Below are 23,550 nucleotides of genomic sequence, written 5' to 3'. Positions count from 1 at the left end.
GAATTTCAAAAGCGCCTGATGCCAAGGGAACTCACCATTTTACCCGCGCTCTCTCCCTTTTTCACTCGCCCTCTCTTCCACTCCTTCAAATTGTCGTTTATTCTTGCTCTCTCCGAGCGAGGGGTCTGCTCATTTCTATAGGGGGTTCTAACAGCCACGACAGGCACGATGAGAGTTCGGAGCCAGCGAGGACTGTGAAGCACGAATATACGGATATGTGTGTATATATATATATATATATAAATATTCACAACGGATATATAGCAGCACGAGGTTCCATCGATGCGCGTCGACGAACATAACGGTGTGTGCGCGCGGCTCTTGATGAGAAAGAGGGAAGAGCGACGGTGCTGCCGCCTCAACTGTATTGGGTTGCCCGGGCGGTACTAACGCGAGGATTATGGCCGATTGGTAGACAGGGTTAGCGCTGTCTTCGTCGAACGATCACGGAGGAAAAAGGACGGAATTGTACTCGGTTATATTTCTCTCGTGGCGAAGTGGAAAACCGGCGAGCACGAAACGAGGCGATGCAAGAGGGAGGGAGAAAAAGAAAGAGATAGATGGATAGATAGAAGCATCGTGTTGAACGCTACAGCGTATATACGGCTTCGTTCGTATAGAGCTTATCGTCCCTGGGAATACACTCGGCGTATAGAGCTCGCTTCGTACCGATTTATCTCTTTCTCTCTCTCTCTCTCTCTCTCTCTTTCCCTCGCTTTCTTCCTTGTTTCTCGTTTGTTTCGCACAATGCCCATAAATCATTTACCCTCGATGACGGAAAAGTCGATATTTAAATTTTCGTCGATAAACCAGCAAGTTTCGGAGTAACGTAGGCGTGCCCGAAAGCCAACTGGAAAGAGAGCCTCTTTCGTTTCTACCTGTGTTCCCATCTTCTCGCGTGTAGAATCCTACATACGTGGATTTTTTGTTGAGCGACGTTCCAGCTCGTACTGCGCTGATGGAGTTATCGGGGATCTGATTGAGGTTGGTAAGCTAGGAAATCTACTTTCGTTACCCATAAGAACTATTTATTTATCGCCTATAGTTGTCTCGAGCTCATTTTCGTTTTTGTACTACAGTAGGACCGCGAATGAGTTGGCGCGCAAGGACAGATGGTGAAAACGTCGACTGCTCTCCCCACTCCAAAATACTTTGCTCGTTCGCAGGCTTTGCGTAACTCGCAACGATCTTAATGTTTTTTATACCGAACGTACACTTTGATCCCCATTCGTTTTAATTTCCATTGGACCGAGCTGTACCGTTGTGTAATATTCCCCTGACAAACCAACAAATTAAAAGTAGAAGAAACATCCTTTTCGATTGAATTTCGAAAGTAGAAAGTCCGAAGACGCCAGCAATAACCTTTCCGATACAAAATACGTAGCGCCTTAGAAATACCTGAGCTTATAAGGAGAGTACCTTCCCAGTAATTTAGCATTTTCTCTACCCTCCCTATTCTTACTATCAGTACGAATGCCTACGAAGGGGATTCCCGCTCAAATCCGCATTTACGAGCTGGATTATAAGGGTATACAATTCAGCGAAGAGGCACGTAGGAGCCGCTCGGAGAGCGAGTCCCTCGTCCCTCCTTCGCTGCGTTAGCAAACAAGAGTCCACTGTAGTCGAGTGGCATATTGACAATTGATGGAAAATCTACGAAAGAGAGAAAAATCATGTTTAATTACACGAAAGCGTAATAATTCCTAACGACATATTTCCTTGTCACTGAGAATTATAAAGGCGGAATAAGAGCCGAGCATGGAAAGTTTTCGTCGAAGAACGAACGAACGTGTACACAAACGAACGGGCGAGCGAGCGAGCGAGCGAGCGAGCGAGAGGGAGAGGGAACGCTCGTTTGCTCGGCACTTTCCATCGGTATGCTGGCGCGACTCAGCGGCGATGTAGGCATAGCGCTGAGGCAACCGAGCGAACGGAGAGTCTCTGCAAAGAGTGCTCGGCCATAATACAGCATTGGTGGGTAGGAAGGACATTATACCGTGCGTCAGGCAAGCTGGCAGGCAGGCAGGCGAGCGAGCCTGTATATCCGTGGGTTTCTCATGCTTTTCGTTGTGTACGTGTATATAGATAGATATATGTGTCGAGTAAAGCGGCCATGGAAGCAAGATCTCACGTCCTCGCGCTGCCATCGTCGTCGTTGGCCCCGGCTCGGGTGGGTACCACCACTACCACCGCCACCACCACCACCACCACCACCAACATCCCACGGACGACTGAATGCTGACGTTTCGCTTGCACTCGACGGGCTCTCCAGCCGGCACACATACCCGGTGTATAATAAAGCTCTATACGTATACACGACGATGCACACACTCGCGATAAATGCGCCGTCGTGAGACAGCTCGAAGTATGCGCGCGCATTCTCGCTCCGCACGCTTATATATGCGGGCATGTATTGAGTTTTGCGCATGTGTCAAGATCGTTGGGCCGCGCTGCTCGAGGCACCCATATCTGCATGCTACGAGGGTATTACTGTACTATAGTTACAGTAGATATGCCCGGACATGTACGTTTTACGACATGATACGGCGAAATGAGAATCGAATAGTCCGAGTTTCGTAATAAAGGGGGCTAGAGTATAACGCCTCAACGCGATTATCAGTGGCGTCGACGACGCTGCGGTGTCAAACTTTTGAGCTCATTTTTCACGAGATAAGATTTTCCGTTTTGTTCGCGATCGATGCTCGGTTATTTTGGCTTTTCTTCACAGTATTGTTCGTAAAGTGTACGTTTTTTTTCGATTATGAAAGAGCGGACTGTAGGCCGCGCACGTACGCACGCATTTGTACATGTCTGTGTATATAACCTTAACGCCGCCTCGGAACGACGGGTGGCTCTCGCTAGCTCGCTAGCATTTTCTCCTCTCCCTTTTTTTTCTCGCTTCGTCTTGCTCGCTCTCGCATTTATAGCGCGTTCCGTGTTCGCCGAGCGCGCGCACGTGTGTGCTCCGATCGCTCGACTGTAAATGCTACATATATACGAAGAAACTCGTCATCGCAAACCCGAAGATGTATTCCGAGCGACGATCCGCGCATGCGCACATTCGCCCTATCGCATTTTGAAAGAGCGAGAGAAGGTGCGCGCGCGCGCGCACTCTCGCGCCACTAATGAAACAGGCCACGGAGAAGCGAAAGAGAGAGAGATAGGGAAGCCTATGGAGACACGGAGTCGAGGCACATCCGCGATAGAGCAACGGAGAGAGATAACCTTTGTATAACCCAGGGACTTCGATGCAGTGCGTACGCTACTGGCGCGTTCGAGTTCTCGCTTGCTCTCGCTCTCTCCCACTTCTCGCACAACAGGGCTTTTACCCATCGATTTCCAGTCCGTCGAGCCTGCAGGGCAGGCGAGAGGGATCCAGCCAGCTATGTCGGGGTTTTAGGGAGCGTTCGTATCGAACGATCCCACGAAGCGGCGCCGCACAAGCGCCCCGCATAAAAGGGGTTGAATCGCTGACGAGGCTCTAAAAATAAAGCTCAAATTCGAAATTATCCAATTCCCACCGTTCTTCCTCGTTTTTTACCTCTCCAACCCTCCTCCATTATTTTCAAGCTCGATCGACAATGTTTACTCTGCCCGAGATTTGTGCTTCCCACGTAATGTCAACGACTGCGATACTTTCCGGGAAAATCATGATGCACAACGAGCGAGTAGGATTTTAGGGAAAAAAAGCACAGGCTACGGATACGGATAATTGATATGTAGACTATTTGGGTGAACATGGAAAAAGGGTTGGCAAAACGTCAAGAGCGAACGAGCTGCCCTCGACCGGCTGTTCCTTTCACTATTTTTTACAATACCATCGAAACAGATTTCTTTCTCGATAAAGCCCTCATTTTCAAATACATACTTCTACTGTACCTGCGTTCAAAACGGATCGGAGGATACAAATGGTTCGGATAGGTAATAAAATATAATTACAAATTTGCTATATTTCAAGGAAATAAATCCGTGCATTATTTATTTTTATCGTTCGTCATTAAAGAATAAATTATAATCTCGACAAAGAAAATATCTGAAAATACCGTTGTGTGTGGCTTCGGAGAAACAAAATATTCAAACTCAATTTTGTTGAACAAAATTGGGCCATAAAATAAAAACATAGTCGGTTGCAAAGAGAGGAGAAAATGGCAAGCGAGAAGAACAACGCGTGGTGCGATCGAGTACCGGCGCGCGGCAAGTAAATGCCAAGAGAGTGACACGGCCGAAATTTTCGTATAAGCAATACATATATGTTTGTAAATATATACGAGGTGGGACTCTTACACATTGGTGTACGCGTCCGGTGGTTTTCGTACGCTTATCCTGTGTGCCGTGTTTTCTCCTCAGTCTGCTCTCTTCGTTTCCTCGGGGCTCGGTTTTCTCATTGCACGAGTGTGCGGTCCGTGGGTAGACAAGGCGCGGTAGTGGGAAAGGAGGGGAAGGACGAGATAGACGACGCGACACGGTGCCGTTGGTAATGGCTCCCCGCGTTTGGTGGGGGAAATTTCAAGAACAGCCTGTGTGAGAAACGCGTTTGGCTCATACGTGCTGCCTCCTAGCGTCAGTTTTGCATCGTTTTTATCCCCTCCACTCGCACTTTGCTCGAAGAGTATTCGCGAAAGCCTCGATGGCTACACGATTTTACCGTACACACGGGCATATAACCAAAGAAAAAGATAGAGATAGAAAGGGGCAGAGTCAGAGGTTCTACTGTAGCGCGGAGGCGTATGAGAAAAATTCGCAAAGCCAGGAACGAACTCGAGTACGACGTTTCGCGCGCGATAATCTCAAATAATAAAAATACGATCGCGACATCGAACGACGCTTGACAAATAAATTCAACGATTCATTTTATTGGAACAAAATTTTATAGTGAAAAAAATTATAATTATAAAATAAGAATTGATTGTGAAGTACTAAAAAAAAAGGGAATATTAAGGAAGGAAGTTTCAAACGACCTCGTCGTTTTGAAACAACAAAAAGAATTTTTAGTTTCGGCCGTCGGTGATTCGTCGTTTTGCGGCCACCAATCGAAACGACCGATCATCGCCGAGGCACGGCCGAGTGTAGAGAGCCGAGGAACACGAAGAGTACCAAGCCGCAACAGCCAACGAGCCACAGCGAGCGACCAACCAGCGAGAGAACCAGTCGGGCCCGCGGTCGAGTACAGGACGGAACTCTACATTTTATTTGAAACGAAGAAAAAAAAAACGACTAGGAACGGGTGATTGAATTTCCAAATAAAATACCCATTGGCGTATTTTACGTGGCTAAAAAACAGCTCGATTTCAAAGTTTCGAGTTGAAGGAAATAATTGCGGGTCAGCGCGAGTGTATCATTGTGTGTATGTCTGTGTGCATGATAAATCGTTGCAGAAGTTTAGTAACTGCTGTCGGTGTTCGCTCTTTCGGAGCACATTCAATGAAAAAAGTATACACAACAAAAGTAATAACTTTACTCCCATCGTCGCATCTGGGTGTCAATCGTCTTTATAACAAAAGCGAAAAAAGAGCCGAGTAAGCCACTCGCCAACAATTACAACTCGACATCTTCTTTCTTGTTTTTTTTGTTTTTTTTTTTAAATTATTTCGTTCTCGAGCCGATTAAATCGACGATCGTTTCATTTTTATAAACTTGAATATTACTTTTTTTTTTATACTTTTGAATGTTCGTTAATTTTTGGCGTTATACTGGCGCAAATAAACCGTGTGACCGCCTCGTGTCAGCGCTGTCGGCGTAACCAAGTGTGCTCGTAGCAGAGGTGGAATGATATAGAGAGAGAGAATCGAGTAGCGGTTCCGAAGTGGTTTTGTTGTGCGTGCGTATGAATGGGGGGAGAAAGAAACGAAAGTGAGTGCGAAGATTTGGCTAAAAGAGTATAAAAAGGAAGAAAAGAGAGAGAAAGAGAGGCGAGGAAAAAGAGTGAGAAACAAAAATAGATCACGAAAAGCGGGTGTACCAGAGAGAGAGAGAGAGAGGGGATCAGTAAACGAACACATCCATATATCTATAGTACATGTGAATACGGACAGCGGACTGTTGTTTGCTAACGAAGGCTGCTCCGACACGACGAAACCACCACCACCACCACTACCACCACCGCGCGCCATCAATCGCGTAGTGTACAAGTACCAACTAAGCGCAATCGTCGCGCACGCACACACTGGATCTCGCGGGGAGGCAAGGAAAAGGCATCGGGAAAGAGAGCGAGAGAGAGAAGGAAAAAAGAAGGAAAAAAAAACTTTCGGCCGCTAGTGCTGCACCCTAGACGGCGTTATAACGAAGCACAGTTTTATCACAATGGCTTCCGTGAAAGACACGGCGACTTTCTTCGCCGAGGGCACCGCCAATCAATTCGAACACGTACTAAAATTGTATCCACAAGCATTGAGATTGAAGGCCGATAGGAAAACGAAAAAACCAGAGGAGCTCATCAAGCTCGATAATTGGTAAGTTGAATTTCAATCGAATCCACCTTTTTTCCCCCACAAATCAATGTACGGGGCTCGTTCCGGAAAATTCTCCTACAGCGCCGGTCGACCGTTCATTATTTTCGCCTTAAAACAATTAATATTATCCCCCGCCTGATTAATTCCGTGATTCCGATCGTGAAACCCGGTGCACCGAGTACCATTATTTATTATTTAATTTGAGGTGATTCTCGTCCGTGTATGTGTGTTGCTCAAAAGTATAGACGAAACTGTAGTATATAACACCGGGACAATGAACCCTCGACCAGAGCAGCCAAACGGACACGTTTGCCAGGCAAATGCTGTCGTGCTATTTTACTCACCAGATTTTTCAAATTCTCGTCTTTCATCGTTTCCCTTATGATCGAAAGTCGAGCAATTGCGTCCTCGTAATAACTCGATTTTTTGCCCCGTTCGTTCGAACAAATGGCGACGTAAAGCACGCCGAAAAGAAGCGCTCTTCGACAGCATATCGTAAGAGACGGGGGGACACGAAGACACGCGCTCGACGAATACTATTTACTTCTCGTGTTTTCGCAAATTCCCGCGATCCACGCGAAACGTCTCGAGTGCCTCTGTATATATGATGTATACAAATCTACACATATATATTTATATGAACGCCACGCGGCTCGATCAGGCTGTGTGTCGGCTCTTTCAACTTTTCTTTTTAGGCACCTCAAATGGCAACATACACATGCAAACAACTCACGTGGCGTGCCTCTCGATTTCCATTGATTTATACCGCCTTCATGATTCGCGAGTGTCATTCGAACGTCCGTGCTCCTTGTTTTTATTTCTTTCGATCAACGCATCGGCGAATCCGAGAAATAGTGTCGAAATTATGTGAACGGAATGAATTATTATTTTTATTTTTTGTTTTTTTTTTTTTTTTTTTTTTTTTCAACAAAACTGAACCAGGCAAACGGAGACGTTCAGTCGTTCGAAAAAATAACTGACCGAGTATCTTGCTCGCGGAAATTCCGATTTAAAGTGACATTTCATTTTGGCCTCGAAATGCGATGAGCTTTTTTCTTCAAAGATCAAATTATTTGTCGACCAACACGGTGGTGATTGCGAAGGCGACAATAGCGCCACATCGATATTCCGCTTCTCGAGTAGATGAGCCCTTGTCATTCTCACCCCTCGCTTTTAAAACGCGATTCTTCATATTTTTCGGTCCTCCTCGTTATTCGGCGAGGCTCGCGATCATATCGAACCAAGTTTTAATTGCTGCCTGCGATACTCATCGGCCGACTCGCGATGTAAAAATATATTGATCGTTTTTCACCGTCGGCTCGAGACTCTCCGTCTTTAGATGAATTTTATACAGCCGTAGATTATACGTTGTATGCTTGTGTATAAAAATATACACGCAGTTTTTAAGAGAAACTAAAGCAGTCCGGCGACGACGCCAATGTTCCGACTTGCCTGTCCGTGGCTTTTTTCCCCCCGACACCGAGGACTGAATAAAAGCGTCAAGTGCTAGTCCTCGTACGACATCGAAGAAGCACCACTTTCTCGAGATTCCCGGTTGTAAAGCAACAACGAGGAAACAATATTTTCAAGTTTCCGAGAAAAATGAAGACGAACCTTTTTTATAGCTCGAAAAAATCGAACGATGGTCTTGTGCCGACGATTGATATTCTGCTCTCGGTGCGCGATGAATTTCCTCCGTTTCGCTGTTTTTTTTTCATTAAAGCCTGCCCTCAATTCGGCCGTTCGACGTTCCTTTCGTTTATTGAAAATGAGATTAAATTGGGTAAGGATGAAGAAGAAAACGCGATCATGCCAAGGCTGCGTTTTCCGGCGAGAGCTTGTGAGCGGCCGGCACGGAGAACGAGCGTTGCGTGCCGTGAGCTGTTTTCAAAATGGACGCAAGGCAGCGAAGCAAGCGGGCGAAGTAGCACTCGCTCCGTCGTTGTTGCTCTCACGAGCGAACTCGGCGTTGCCGCTCGCAGCAGAGCCGTCGCTTCCCGTCGGCAACCCACCCGAACGCCAATTTTAAAGCAACGTCAAAATAACCTTTTATTTTCCTAGATACCTTCAAATTTTTGAGTTTTTCTCAATTTGGGCAACGCTCCTTGCGCCTTATCGCGCGTATGCGTACGAAGTAAATCTTGTTTTGTAAATAGTCGTTCCTCTCTTCAGCCGGGCTAATTAATTAATTAATTTTCCAACGTCACGTCATTAATACTCGAATTTTTACATTATTGGTTATAATTAAGTGAAGACTTATTCCTCGCAGAATTTGCTGAATTCCCTTCGTCGAACAGATGAAACATTTTTTTTTCACGCGCAACGTTTATTTTTGCAACGAAATTTACGCATCTCCAGCTATTTGCGAAATCGTTATTTCCCATTCGCGTATTTTTTTCACAGTTTCTATTTAACGTGTCGCAACTTGCCACAATTACGCTAGCCGGACTTCTACTTTCAGGAAACGAGATCTATTTCAACGATCTGCCAAAATAATTTCGTGCACGTTTGAAAATATTTATTTCGAATTATCTTCCAAGGAAAAATCCAAATCGTTCGGCGTAGTTAACAAAAACTTTCACGCTCCACGAGAGTGTCACTCGTGAAAATGTGGCGAAATAATTGACCCTTCGAGTTCCATCCCCCCGCGTCAGTTTTGACAGACGATGCGTATTCGATCTCGCACTCCCAAACATTGAATGATTAATATTTGACTTGGAACGATTTAATGGTTGCTATTTTCATATATTTTCGATAAATATAGTCGCTGATGGTATGGTTTCGCGTTTTTGTTTGCAGGTATCAAAATGAATTACCCAAGACGATCAAGTCCCGAGGCAAAGATGCCCACTTAATTCACGAAGAATTGGTCCAAACGATGAAATGGAAACAAACGGTAAGTTAATACGAATATTTATAAATGTCCGGGATATCTTTCCGATATCGGGAAAGACTCCGATCGATAAGATAATTTAATTTGGTGATAATGGATTTTTTCATCAGCGCGGAAAGTTCTATCCTCAACTGTCATACCTGGTGAAAGTGAATACTCCACGTGCAGTGATGGCGGAAACAAGAAAGGCATTCAAGAAGCTACCGAATCTTGAACAGGCCATAACGGCCCTATCGAATCTCAAGGGTGTCGGTACGACGATGGCCTCGGCTCTATTGGCCGCGGCATCGCCGGAGAAGGCGCCGTTTATGGCTGACGAGTGTCTAATGGCGATACCGGAAATCGAGGGTATCGACTACACGACCAAGGAGTATCTCAATTTTGTTCAGCACATTGAACGGACCGTCGAGAGGCTTAACAAACAGAGTGAGTTCCTTTCCTTTGAGTGGAGTTTTGATGAATTAGTCGAAGCGTGGCAAGTTGTCGAGAGCGGAGATGAAAAAAATGTGAAAAAAAAATGTGTTATTCGTTGCAGTGCCAAATGGAACGAGCTGGAGTCCTCACAGGGTAGAGCTGGCGCTTTGGACTCACTACGTAGCGTCCGAATACAAGCCGGAATTGTTGAACGGAATACCAGGAAGTACGGAGAACGGAAATTCGCACCCATCGAGCAACGGCGAGGCAACGGAGCCCTCGGACGACAGCAATCAAGAAGCGGCGACGGTGGTGGTGAACGGTAAAGAGCCATCGACGATAAATCCTGCAGCGATCGACGAGAACAGTACGACGACGTCCTTCACCGAGGATTCCCTTGACAAACCGGCGACCCCGATAACCGCGGCGGTTGCGAGCGAAGACACGAACGACAGTATCGCGACGAACGATAACGAGGATTGTATCAACACAACGCCGCGTCCGACCGACAGCGAGGACACGGAGGATTCGCAGGACGTTCAAGAACCACCGACCAAAAAGACCAAGAAGTGACCCCGTAAATACACCGCGTTGAACCCTGTTAACAGTCTCAAGCCAACCGCCAACCTGACGCTCATTGGGGATAGGCGATTTTAGCTGCCGGATAAAACGATATTATCATTTCGAGCGAACAAAATGAAGATGACAAAAGCAAACAGCAACCACAAGTTATTCAGAACTAACGAAAAATAAATAATATTAAAGCCGTTTCAAATAATAAACAAAAATAAAACGATGCGAAAGAACTTGTTTGAGACTCTCGCGATTAGGTTAATTAATCTATTGAAACATCCGCAGTCATTTGAATCATTGTAACTCGCATCCATAACAAACTAAAGAAGAACCATTGTTAAAAAATATGTTGGACAGCCACTCTCACGTAGGACAGAACTTGATTCTCTTTCTCGTCGCGTTACGATGATTATTCAGAGGGATTTTCCCAGCGTTAACGACAAGGGAAGACGACCCGTTCCGACCAGCAGCAGAGCCCCTTCCTGCTCTTCGATTCGAATAGTAATTTGTTGAATTTTAAACTGCAGATTATTCTGTACGCCTGCATTAACATGTGTTACGGAAACATCGATATCATCGTGTACTCTTTTATTTATAGTGTCATTTTTTTATTTCGTTTCGTCTCCACTTTCTTTCTCACTAGTATATACGAAAAAAAGTGAGATAATAAACAGAGCAAAACATAGCCAACAACATCCTGCGAGTTTAATTTTCGAGTATTGTTATTATATGATTTGTGAATTAGGGGGAATAGTATTTTTTTTTTCGTTTCTTTTCGGCTCGTCGGAGCGAAGAATTCTGCACGTAAAAGAGAGAGAGAGAGAAAACCGAGTCGAGTCTTAGGACGGAAAGTGTGAGGCAGCGGCGAAGGGGCAAACAGTTGGAATATTTATTAAGTAAACGATTGGGACAGTGTGAGTATGCAGGTTGGAATTACGAGGAACGAGTGTCACCCGCGTATAATAGAAGAAGAAGAAGAAGAAGAACGAAAGAAAAGTTAAAACAACCGAAATAAATAACAATAAATAAATTTATAGAAGAAAAAAGGTAAAAATAATGATAATGCGGCAAAAGCTGAGTATGATTATATTAACGATAAATAATTATTATAATTGTAATACCGAAATCATTACCAATAATTTATATACCTACACGAGAACTTTCATGTACCGGAGACCGAGGATACATGACGAGTATGAAGAGAAAAAAATAAAAAAATAACAAAAAAAAAACCAAATACCTTGTAAGTATAAAGAAATACAAAAATATATGGAAATAAAAGGAAAACGAATAAAATCTTTAGAATCAAATGAATGCAACGCTTCGGAGTCCATCTGATGAAAATGAACGACGTGAAAAAAGAGAAAAACGAAACGAAACAACTGAACAAGACGATTAAACATGCGCGCGCGTACGACAGTGAGCAGCGAAGAAACACTAGAAAAATAAAGAGGAGAAAAAAATCACATCGAGGTGTTTTTATGTACAGGGATTTAACTAGTATTTTTGCATAACTATTAATACGAAAGAAAATGAACATAGAGACATACACATATGTACACACACACACACACATACACACGCATGTCTGAGAATACTTGCACGTGAAGCGATAACAGATTTAGAGCGGGCAGACGTAAGCATACACGACGAAGAGGTACATAGCCAAATTACATGGAGAAAAGAAACCCAAGTTTTCTCACAACGTTCAGTAAACTTTAACAATACATACACACACACACATCTATGAATACACGAACCGAAATTGCATATATATATATATATATATATATAGACAAATATATATACGAAAAAGGATGCGTGTAAATTACTCTTTAACATGAGACTGAAGTTTGCAACGTTGGAGTCCAACGAAATGATTTACAAAAACCTGAATAATTCGAGCGATTCTCCAATTTCGTTGCCTGCCGAATTTGCAGCTCTCGTAGTTGTTCAACCTACGCCGATGCTTCGTGAAATAAATAATTGATGAATTTCAAATGTTTATTTCGTTCGTTCTCCAACGTTGCGAACTCCAGTGTCGTCCCTTTAACAGGCTGCTTTTTATGGGTCGCTTAAACGCCAAGTGGTTGACCAAAATTCCATCTGCTGCACAAGACGATGGTTATATATGTCACACTTTCATACACACATATATATTAATGATAGCGATGCAGATGAACGGGAGAGAAAGAGAGAGAGAGAGAGAGTTGACGACGAGATAATTAAACCACTATTGTAATTGTCAAGAAAAATCATGATTGATCATTATTTAGTGCCTATATAATTTATTCCGTGCGAAATCGAGCCAACGCGAAAAATGAGACTCGAGCCAAGGACGATTATGTATTACACACACACACACACACAAACATACACACACACACATGTTTGTATAGATTCGAATACGTGTGTGCACATCATATACGTATGTGGTACGAGGGTGAAAAGAATCGCGTTTCTAACGACTGCCCCTGGGGTATTTCGTTCATTTCGAGGAATAGACTTAATAAACGTAACTTGCATACATTCCACGTTGACATAGAGAAAGAGAGAGAAATAAAAAGTAAGAGAGAGAGAGAGAGAGACACACACACACGTGAAAAACACCCTCGAAATAGAACGCGTTGATATAATACGACGATTTTTCTACGTACATTACACAACACTCGAATATTAATAAATGAATAAAGATAAATGAATAAAGAAGTGTGGCAAAAACGATGACGAATGTATTTCGATTATCCAACAACTTCGAGCTCGTACGATTTCGTGTCCCTAGTCCTGGAAAATAAAAAAAAAAAAAGAAAAAAAGAAAAGAATCGAGCGAAGCTTCACTTGCCGGAACTCCTCTCTTGTCCCGTCACGTCACAAATTTCACGAGTGTTACAAGTGAGCGCGACCCAAAGGACGAACGCTCCCAAGTTTCGCTGTGATCGAGGGATTAACTGAGAATTCGAAACGCGAATCTATAACCGAATGCCAATATCGATATTTCGGATTGCTGAAAATTCTGGCGAGGACCGAACATTAAAAGATGTTTTAAAGCAAACGGAGATTAAGATTTACGACGGTTGTGCGTTACACGCGGATTTTCCATCGACGCGTGTACACGTCACACGCGTATAGCACCAGTATATCCTGTAGCGCTGAATAATAACACGAACGATTTAGAAGAAAAACATACAATAATAGCGTAAAATGAAACAAAAAGTTAGATACTTCACTTATGGCCTTATACAAGCGGAAGTTGAGAATAATTAATAATAATTGAATATGAAAAACAAAAATGAATAAATAAAAATAATAATGAAAAAAAAAAAACATGTGGAAAGAAAGGAAGAAAGGTATAATAACTTCATGATAACCGAATCGCGAGAAAACACTTCAGTTCGAACGACTTATTAGTTTGGATTAGTAAGTATCCGATTATTCAAGCACAACCGGTTTAATGAAACAGTAGTGGAAATTCTATTATCCATCGTTCGTGCATATGCATATGTGTACGAATAAAACGCGAGCGACAGCGGAATGAAACAGCAAAATGTGTGATTGAGTGTATGTATGCGTTGTGCGAGCGTATATACGACAGGGAGAAAGAGAAAAGTGACAAAGAGTGGGTGAATCGAGATTACGCTGACTTCTGTATAAGCCGTTTTCCATATGATAAACAAGACCTGATCGTGATTATTGCGATTCATTATTATGATTATTTTAATGATTATTATTATTATTATTATTATTACCACCAGCGCTATTGAATCGGAAGAAAAGGGGGGGAGATGAAAGATTGAGAAATGACGATCCGATTATTATGACGATGATATATCAGGATTTACGATTACGATAAAATCGACGGTGGCACGTGAGCTCCTCCGGGGGTTTCACGATATTCCTCGGTATGATCAAACACGGTGAGAACGGATGAAAAAATATACATATATATACACGCGGCAGCAGCAGCGGCAAATAGACGAGAGATGAGCGATTTTTAATAATCGACAGTTAAATGAAGAAGCGAGGAAGAAAAATGTACTGTAGTGGAATCATTATTTAAAAAATAAATGAACATACACGATAAAATTTTGCAATGATTATTTACGTCTAACTCTTCGCTCGGATTTTTTCAATTTCTAGAATATTTCAATGACTCCGGAGCGGCTGCTCGAGCGACGCTTCGATATTTTTATAAAGGTTCGGAAAACGTGCAAACATAACAAAATTCTCAACGTTCAAATCAGGACTCGCATTTTTTTGCCTTACCATTCTGAGATCGAAGGTGTCGTTTAATAAGGCAAGGATTTTCAGGATTTCAAGATCCATTGAATGTATTGAAATCTGTCAGATATGTACTTTGCAACACAGAAAAATAACCTCCTCGTTCTCGCATAAACGATTCTTTGTCGTCGGCAACGTTCGTTGTTTTCACGTTCGCGCTGTTTCCAGATGCGTTTATCATTGCGAGAACGTCGGTGTTCAGCATTTTTTAATTTATCGATTTTCGTAAAGATATTTCGAGCCTCTTTCTCGAGAAATTTACATTCGTTCTTTATTCTTGGGCTCGATTGTCATTCGAAAATAGAAATATGGAAATTTTAACCTCAAATACTGTCCCGGTCACGGTTCACGGTATCGCAAATGAAAATGAAAGCCGCTCATTTTTCCCCCACCATTTTCTAGTACGCGTCACTGTAGAGCCTTTGAAAAGTTGCCTCTCAAGTCGTTGATGTGTTTGTTTCACGTTTTCGTACGTTGAACCGTTCCGGAAAAATCGATTTATTGGCTATGGATTACGCGTCGACATGAAAATGCAATTGCGAGTGAGTCAGCGAAACTATTCCCGACAAAAATTCGACTAGGGCTCGTATCAATGGATTCATATAAACGGAGGCAATGAAAAGTCAACGATCACGCGATTATAAATGGAAACCACCTTGGAACGCGCGGTGAACTTTGGCGGAAGTCTGACCGTTTTGATGCAGGCGGGAGGTTGTACTGTCACGTGGCCGAAATGAGAAGAGAACTAAACAACAAATGGCGTCGGAAGAGAATGCCGAGGGCTGGCCAACTGGCCGAGGGAACGAAAGTAAAGAACTCTGCTCATACTTGAATTGTTCAATGAATTTGCCAAAAATACGATTTTCAGCTGCCGCGTCACTGTTTCCAACATTTCCTTTCGGCATCAACCTGTCACCGTACCGATTTCTGATCGTTTTGTACCTTCCTACTCTTTGCATCATCCTTCGATGAGCACTAAATTCCGATCGAAGTTTCGTCCAATGAACCATGTGATTGCGTCGTTGGAAAAGTGATTTTGGCCTGCGCGTCAAGTGTTTAGTATAGTTCGGATTCGACGGTGTATCTCTCGGCTGAGCGAGTAGGAATAACGTGAAAAAATAATGAGACGCGATGACTGACTCAAAATTGACTGTACACGCGGTGCTCTATCGGCGTACACTAAATGGATGGAAATGAGAACGCGTCATGGTGTATAACCTAACACATGCTCGTGCGAGATTCGACTGAAGGTTCACGGAGTCCGTAAACAGTGAAGACGAGAGGAGATGGTGAGAAATGGGCCGAGGGAAGTAGCGAAATGAGGGGTGCGAGGAGAAGGAGAGCCGGAATGCGGAAGGTTCGATGAACGGTAGGGGATAATGCGAACACGGTAGAGAAAAGGCGAGAGGAATACAGTGAGAGAAGTACAGTAGAGCACTTGTTCATAATGGCGGTGAGAGAAAGATCGAGATACACGAAACCCATACAAGAGAAACAAACTCACCCACGTACACGCATAAAAAAGCGAATGACCGAGATAAAGAGCACTGCTAGAGCGGAGAGAGGGGAGTCGGGGGAGGAGGAGGGATAGAAGGAGTGCAAGATTGGCCAGGGAAGAAGCGTGCTCGCTACATATACGCGTTTCTACAAACACACCGAGACGCTATTAAATAAATATATATATATATATATTGCACACGTACACAAAGTATGCACCGCGACGACAGGTCGTCGTGTGATACTCTCCTCGAGCGTTACGTCACAGACCGAACAACTGGTTGGCCACGAGGGGGCTGCGGGCCGGTAAAGAGGTTAGGGAGGAATGAACGCAGGGGGATTCCCGGGATCCGCGGGTCGAGGGACGTCCTATAGTAGTCGCGAGATTCCCTCGCTCTCTCTTACTCTTTCCTCCTCATTCGAATGAGAGAAAAAGAGAGGGACGGAACACAGAAGAGCCGTACCACAGAAACAGCGCGAACATATAGTTTATACGGCAGAGGGCGGCGAGCGGAGGTGCCTCGGTAAATGGAAAGGGAATGAGAGAGCGAGGCAAGGGTGGGAAACTATATATAAATATACACATATATCGCGCATCAACTACGGACATTCCGTCTATACCTATACACGCAGTAGATACAAAACTCAAGGTCATGAGTAAAGGCTACGTAAAGTGATATAGACACACACGTACATGTATACATTGCCCAATACTCTAATGCGGTTTTACATCCGTGTTTCTCTGTGTGCTGCGCGAATGTTTGGTATACGTTTCTGTAAACACGATGTGACGTAGTACGTCGTGCACGAGCTCCGGCCCGTTTCAACGCTCTCTCCTATCTTTTTCTTCCTCTTTTCCTCTCTCTCTCTCTCTCTCGGAATCTCTCTGTGACGCCCCTCGATAAACCTTTCTCTTTCTGTCGGCGAGCGAGAGCGCGACGACACGCTTCAAACTCCCGTTCTCCCGTCCTCCTCCAACCCGCACCCTTTCGTCTTCTCGCCCTTTGCATATCTCTCGCGTGACCCAATGACTCTGCTCGTCCCGTTCGCCCTTCTTCTCCGAGTCCCTCCCTCCCGCCCGCACTTTCTCTTTTTCGCCTCGTTTTTTTTTATATTTTTATATATCCCTCTTCTCCCTTTACTGCACTATTTTCCTATGAACATGGGGGGAGAATGAAATCCTCGATTCATGGACTTCCACTCTTTCCACCCTTTCCTTCTCTCTGTCTCTCGCTATCCGCCATAAAGCCCTTTATTTTTTAAACTTTATTTTATTTCGTATCGGACGGGATGCTGAAAGCTTGCGCGATTTCGTTCAAGGTCATTTCTGTCGAGGCTTCCTTCGGCTGTCTTTCCCACGAATTTGACTGATTTTTCATCGCTCGCTTCCGTCCTTCCAATCTTCTCATTCTTGTCTTCTGCTTCCTGTTTTCAGGCTTCGAACGATATTATTATATACGAGTGAATATTTACAGCGAGCCACGTGGGAATATTTCGAACGCGACACTCACGGCACGTATATCACACGCGCGTAAGCATACTCGGCGAACGACAGTCTCGAAGAATGCAGCGACGGAGGAAAAAAACACGCGGACTCGTCAACGAGGCGGCTACCGAGTCGCACCAGAGGTCATGGCTGTATACGAGACCTCCGGCCAGATCTCTTGATTACGACAGTTTAAGAATCGTCGAAAGACAACGGCGCTCACGCGAGAATACACGCGTGCGTATCCGTACGCGCAATCGCTTCGGGTTGGGAAGAATAGTCACGGCGATTGACCTTTTGTACAACGAGATGATTGTTCCAATGAAATTCCATTCGGATTCGTTCGGAGAAATAAATTGGACGAGAGTGCCGAGGATTTCTTTGCTATTTTTTGGCTCAATTTTCCTTGGCCAGGCTTCGATTGGACGCCCTGATATTCACCGAATCTTTGGGACACTTTGTTTCCCATTTCTTTCCAAGCTTTACGCTTTCACTGATAACGTAAAAATTATCGACTGGAAAAACTCCTTTACTTGAGAAAAAAATGGTAATACACTTTAAGAAATTGGTAAGAAATTGATCAAATTTGGTGATAACGTTCTTCAACATCAAGCGCGAAGACACAATTTTTTTCAAAATTTTCTTCTGCTTAGTTATCGAGTAATTATGCATTAAAGCAGATTTCTTGTATATGGAAACGCTATGCTTATACACGTGAACTTTAGTGATCAATTACTCGATAACTGTACAGAAGAAAAATATTGAAAAATTTGTTTAACATGGTTTAGCATGGCAACATTGTATCGTCGCTAGCCACGCTCCTTAAAAGCTCTCAAATAAAACAAGTGTCGAGATTTTTAGCGTAACTTTTTATTCATTTTTACCAGGATTCATTTACATTTAATAATTCAACTCATTAATAACTATTAAATCAAACAATCATTCAACAAAATTCGAAATAGTTTTGAGAAATCGAGTCGAGCAAAACGATACCGACAAAATGTCAAAAATGGTTTAAATTCCAAGCTGTCATTTTGACGAAACGAATGAACGTTGTTTCTTCCGAATGAATTTAGCCCCACAGTGCTCGTGTTTCAAGAACCAATCGGAATCGTGGAAAAGCGATGACAATGGACAGCTAATTCACGTGTCACGACCTTGCTTTATAAAAAAGGTTTCAGTGATCTAGAGTCGCGGCAGCGACTCTGAGACAAGTACATTTATATATATGACGAGTTGCTGCCAGAGACTCTTTACCGGAGCGATAGCGTTTCCAATTGTTTTCGAAAATTTTCAAAATTAGAGTAATCTCTCGACGAAAATCCCGAAATTTATTTTATTTCAGACTTTTTAAAGTTTACCACTATTTTTTGTGATCGTATTTTATGGGTGTCTAAATTCGGTCGATTTTTACTTCCCAATTAAAGATATTATCACTCTAAATGAATTTCAAAGTTGTTCATTCGAAAATGTAAATAAATTTTGTCAACTTATTTTTTGGCGAATGAAATTGATTAATTCAACGGGGATCCATCACTGACTGAACCCGAAATTTCATTCGTCCCTGGCTAAAATATGTTTTATGTCAAAAATCGCTTTAGAGAACACAACGGAACATGGATCAAGAAGAAAGTGTTAATAAAAATACAGAGTGCGAGTCGGGAGTTAAAAACGAAGAAGTTCCCTTTGTCGTAGCCTCCTTCATCGGTTCATCGTTTGAGGAATTTTTCCGTACGACCGAGAGACGATTCCGTCAACCCGTGCAACATCACTTCGAATGCTCTCCTTTAAAAAATAATTCAAGTATCGATTGTTCATCACTCTCCGGAGATTCGTCGTCGTCCAGTAATTTGTTTTTTCATCGTATACTCGTGGCTGTATGAGCTTCACAGGATATGCGGCCACTTTTTCACACGATTCCCAATGAGAGTCATTCCATCGTACAATTAAGGAAGTTAACGCGAATATAATGGAAATAGAAAATTCCAACTTTAAGACTTGACGTTTTGAAAGATGCTAGAAATTATTAGAGGATCTACCGTCTAGTTATCGAGAAATGAATCAACAAAAATCACATTTTTTGAAGGGTTATCCACAGGCTCTTATGACAGGTACACTCCCTCTGTGATGATTTGAATTTAATGTAATAGGATCCTCTCAACTTTGAAGGGTCAAAAACGAAAATAAGGAAGTACGATGATTTCAGAGACCAATGATGTCTTAAAAAACCGTTGTTACCGTTGAAAATAACTCGGGAATGGAAAAAGAAAAAACACTTTTTGAGGTCAACGAGTAATGACGGCATAAACAGCGGAAGTTTCGACAATCTCATGAGCCAGCTGGTTTAAAATATAGATATGCGTATACGCATATAAATAGAAGATGGCTGTGTCACATTTTGCTTGACGATTTTACAACAAAAGTATTTTAACCGCTGTCATAATATTCAAAATTTATCAATCTTAACAAATAAGTTACACATAATTTTAACCCTACACCTCATGTGCCTTTTTTCATACCCTCAACCTCATGACCGGGGTTCGAACGCACCCCACTTTTTTTCTGCTTATAAATCCGTTCCTACGATGCTAAACTGACTTTATCCTACACCATTTTCTTCGTTTTTTTATAACGAAGAGGATGATGTACGATAAAACTAATTTCAATTGAATTTATATATTAAAAAATCCGTCGATAATCATTCGATAATGTCGCTTGTTGGGACAGGAGCGTAGTTTGAAGTTCGCGTGGGGTGTGCTCACACCCCAGTCATGCGTTCTAGGGTTAATAATCGGGAAAATAAATTTCAATCGTTTTTTTAATCATCAAGAGAGCAAAAAAGTTCAGTTGCTTTTTTTAAGCAATCGCGATCTTTTTCCCGTGGAAACTTCCTTTTTCGACATTCTTTTCGCGCTCCTTTGACCGCTTCCTCACCGACATCGATTACGAAGCCCGATGAAGGTGCTGCGCCGTCCTTTCGTACGCTGAAATCGCCTCAATTTGTCTCGTGACCAGCGCTAGAAATCGCTTGAAAAACTGTGACAAATTCCAATCACTCATTTCCCCCCATTCGTATTGCCATCGTTTGTTTTACTTGTGAATAAATTAGCTCAAAAATTGGCATTTGCACGGCCTTGGAACCCGTTCGGAGGCCGAATTTTCACCTCTTCGATGACTCGCCATGATTTCACGAGCCACGTTCACTTTGACATCGAATTTTTGACATCGAATATCTCGGTAAGTATGCGCTTTTCGGAATAAAAGGTTTAGTCACTTTTTGCAGTGAATCGATCCAACTTTGAGGCTGCAAAGTCGGATTTCCAAAAAAATCTTTTTCCATTGTTCAAAAACGTGCTCAAAGTTGATAGTGCGCGTAAAAAGCACTTTTCCGGTTGAACAAATTTTGGGGTCAACCTGACCCCAGATGCACACTAAGGGTTTAAAAAAAAGGAGTCAAAGAGAAAGTAAGATTTTCAATGGATATAAATCGAATGATAAAAGCGCTCAATTGAAAGGAATGCTTAACGGAGAGAGAACGAAATTGCAAAAAATTTTGATTTATCAAAGAAAGCAGGAAATCATGTTTCAAGATGGTTCCCTCGTGCTCGTTTTCCTTCGTTCCCTTCGTGTCATTTTCCACCGCGAACGAATGAGAGAGATACCAAAAGAGAGAAAAATTCATGGTAAGAAACTCTCGCTGAATTTTGTATTTTTAAACCGGAAACTTAATGTCGTTTCATCGAGATTGACAGAGTAGAAGAGGGAGCGAAGTGACGCGGGAGAGAGAGACGAAGAGAAGTTAGTATTCCGAGAGAAGGAGCGCGTTACCCCTGAGGGTCAGGGTCCCCTTTGTCAAAGAACTGCTCGTCGAAACGCCCCGGGGCCGAGGCGGTGCCCGCGTTGCCCCGGCAGCTGGGCTTCGCAAGCGGCTTTTTTTTCTCTCTAAGTTAGCCGAGCCGAGCTCTCTGGCCCCAGCGCGCTAACGACCGACGAGAGCCACATTCTAGCTACGGCGAGGCTTCGCTTCCTCTCGGATATGCCGAACGAGCGTTTCGCTTCGCATAATGCTTTGCGTATAGGATATTCCACGTAAAAATCGTCAATTTCATAAAAATCCTCATTTTGTAGAAATTTCGTATTTTTATCCATCGTCGAAAAAAGCGATTAATAACTGCTGTTTCTTTTTTTTTTTTTTTTTTTTCAACTTCCGGCCGCTCGCAGGGCAGAGACGCCAGTTTTCTCGAAAACGGTGACAATTGTCTTGACCAAATTTTGACATAACTTTCTGTATGTGCCGGACAGTGTTTTTAGTGCCGTATGCCAAGATTCATCGCCAACTTTTTTTTCTCCTTTCCATCTGTTCAATTAGAGATTTTTCGTCCTCGTCGAAGTGACGAATAGCCAGGGTCTTTGAGTGCATTATTTTATTTCAATCACCTCTTTTTAGCGAGGAAAAACGATTAATCGGTAAGAACTGGGCCCATTTTTTGGTCTCCGATATCTCGAAATCGGTATTTTTCTTCGGAATATTTTGTTCTTCGACTATTTTCACGTTTCACCGATCAAAATTATTCGCCACCACCTTCTCAAAAATCTTTGGATTCGTTTCCATCGGTGCGCGTCTCCCCGAGTCTTGTATAACGAAGAATAATCATATCGTTTTCGATAAAAAACAATGAATTATTTTCATTCGCATTTATGATTTTATCTGGAATGAAAAAAAAAGTCGAAGTCGTCAATACGTTATTGAGCGTGTGAAAAAATAATAGCTTGACGAAATGTTGATCGTTTCGTAGACGAAACGTCCCGTAAGAAGGGACTGGGATTCCCGCTGGGGGATTATTTTCCCTGCAGAACTCAGCGAGCATGGGCTCTCCTGTCCCGGGCTTTTTCAGCGTTGCCTTGTACCGCTTTCGAACACCCGTAGTCTTCTCGATCTCTTTCATCCCGCGGCTGCTGTCTCTGGCACATTTCTCGCGCGGCCAAGCACAACTTTTCTCCTCGCAAGGCTCTCTTCGCTTCTCCACCGGCTCTGGGTGCGCGACTTTGCACGAGATTTTTCTACCTGCGAGAACGATTATTCCGGTGTGTATTAATGCACTGCTCATTAAGCAGTGCGGAAAAGATAAAATTTTTTGACAAAACGGATGGTAATACTTGGAACGACTTTGTTCGGTGGGTCGTTGAAAGTTACTGTTCCGTTTGACGTTTATGAATTCATCAATGCTGTTTCCGAGTTCTGCGAGAAAAAAAAGTATCAATTTCACTTCCCTCATTGCTTCCACTGCTGAGAATTGTAATTTAATATTCGATTACAATATTTTTTATATAAATTTCTGTACAGATTATCGTACTGATGGAACTCCGGTTTGTGGCACGCCCCATAAAAAGATTTAGCACTTAATGTGCATCTGGGGTCAGGTTGACCCCAACATTTTTTTCTCACGTGAATAGCATTTACGGATGAGCATCTCATAAGTAAAAGCCCCAATATTGATTAAGAAATCGCTATCCCCTCTCTAAAAGTAGCCACTTCATACTCCAAAATAAATACACTTTTTGGAACGGTTGCAAAGTGGACTATTTTTCCCTCAAAGCATGGACCCTTGTCTGTAAAACCCTGTAAGGATTTTTTCAAAACTAAAAACTTAATTTTTTACGAGAGATTTAACCGAAAAAGTGCTTTTTACGCGCAATTCACTGCAAAAAGTGACTAAACCTTTTATTCCGAAAAGCGCAAAATGACCTGGGCTCAAAGTGACCCCATGTGCACGAAGTTTCTCGCTGCGTGAAGGTGTTCGCACTAAGGGTTAAATAAAATTCATTATTTTTCGATTTCAACATTCTTCTCCCAAATTTCCAGACTAATAGAACTTGCTCAATCGGACCTTGGAATTGGCAGCGCGCAATCGAACGGATGTTGGAAACACTGACCGAACCCGAAAATTGATGGGAAGAGT

General features: G+C 43.0%; 1 protein-coding gene and 1 long non-coding RNA gene across 2 annotated transcripts; both read left to right on the top strand.

Moving 5' to 3' along the window:
* Window positions 1-877: 877 nt before the first annotated feature.
* On the top strand, window positions 878-1,312 carry LOC122413699 (uncharacterized). Its single transcript, XR_006261602.1, has 2 exons — window positions 878-984; window positions 1,080-1,312. It is a non-coding gene; the product is annotated as an uncharacterized lncRNA (long non-coding RNA).
* A 3,204-nt stretch (window positions 1,313-4,516) lies between these two features.
* On the top strand, window positions 4,517-14,412 carry Amun (protein amun). The gene is made up of 4 exons (XM_043424208.1): window positions 4,517-6,449; window positions 9,249-9,345; window positions 9,453-9,768; window positions 9,878-14,412. The coding sequence occupies exons 1-4, from the start codon at window positions 6,301-6,303 to the stop codon at window positions 10,327-10,329; spliced, it is 1,014 nt and encodes a 337-aa protein (XP_043280143.1). The 5' UTR covers window positions 4,517-6,300; the 3' UTR covers window positions 10,330-14,412.
* The last annotated feature ends 9,138 nt before the right edge of the window (window positions 14,413-23,550 follow it).

This window comes from Venturia canescens, chromosome 7 (genome assembly GCF_019457755.1).
Source record: "Venturia canescens isolate UGA chromosome 7, ASM1945775v1, whole genome shotgun sequence".
Classification (NCBI taxonomy): Eukaryota; Metazoa; Arthropoda; class Insecta; order Hymenoptera; family Ichneumonidae; genus Venturia; species Venturia canescens.
This window is presented reverse-complemented; position numbering and strand designations above follow the sequence as displayed.

Coding starts and splice junctions, on each gene's coding strand:
- Amun (XM_043424208.1), top strand. CDS start 6,301: ATGGCTTCCGTGAAAGACACGGCGACTTTCTTCGCCGAGGGCACCGCC. Junction 6,450..9,248: donor CTCATCAAGCTCGATAATTG/GTAAGTTGAATT, acceptor TTTTGTTTGCAG/GTATCAAAATGAATTACCCA. Junction 9,769..9,877: donor CGAGAGGCTTAACAAACAGA/GTGAGTTCCTTT, acceptor TATTCGTTGCAG/TGCCAAATGGAACGAGCTGG.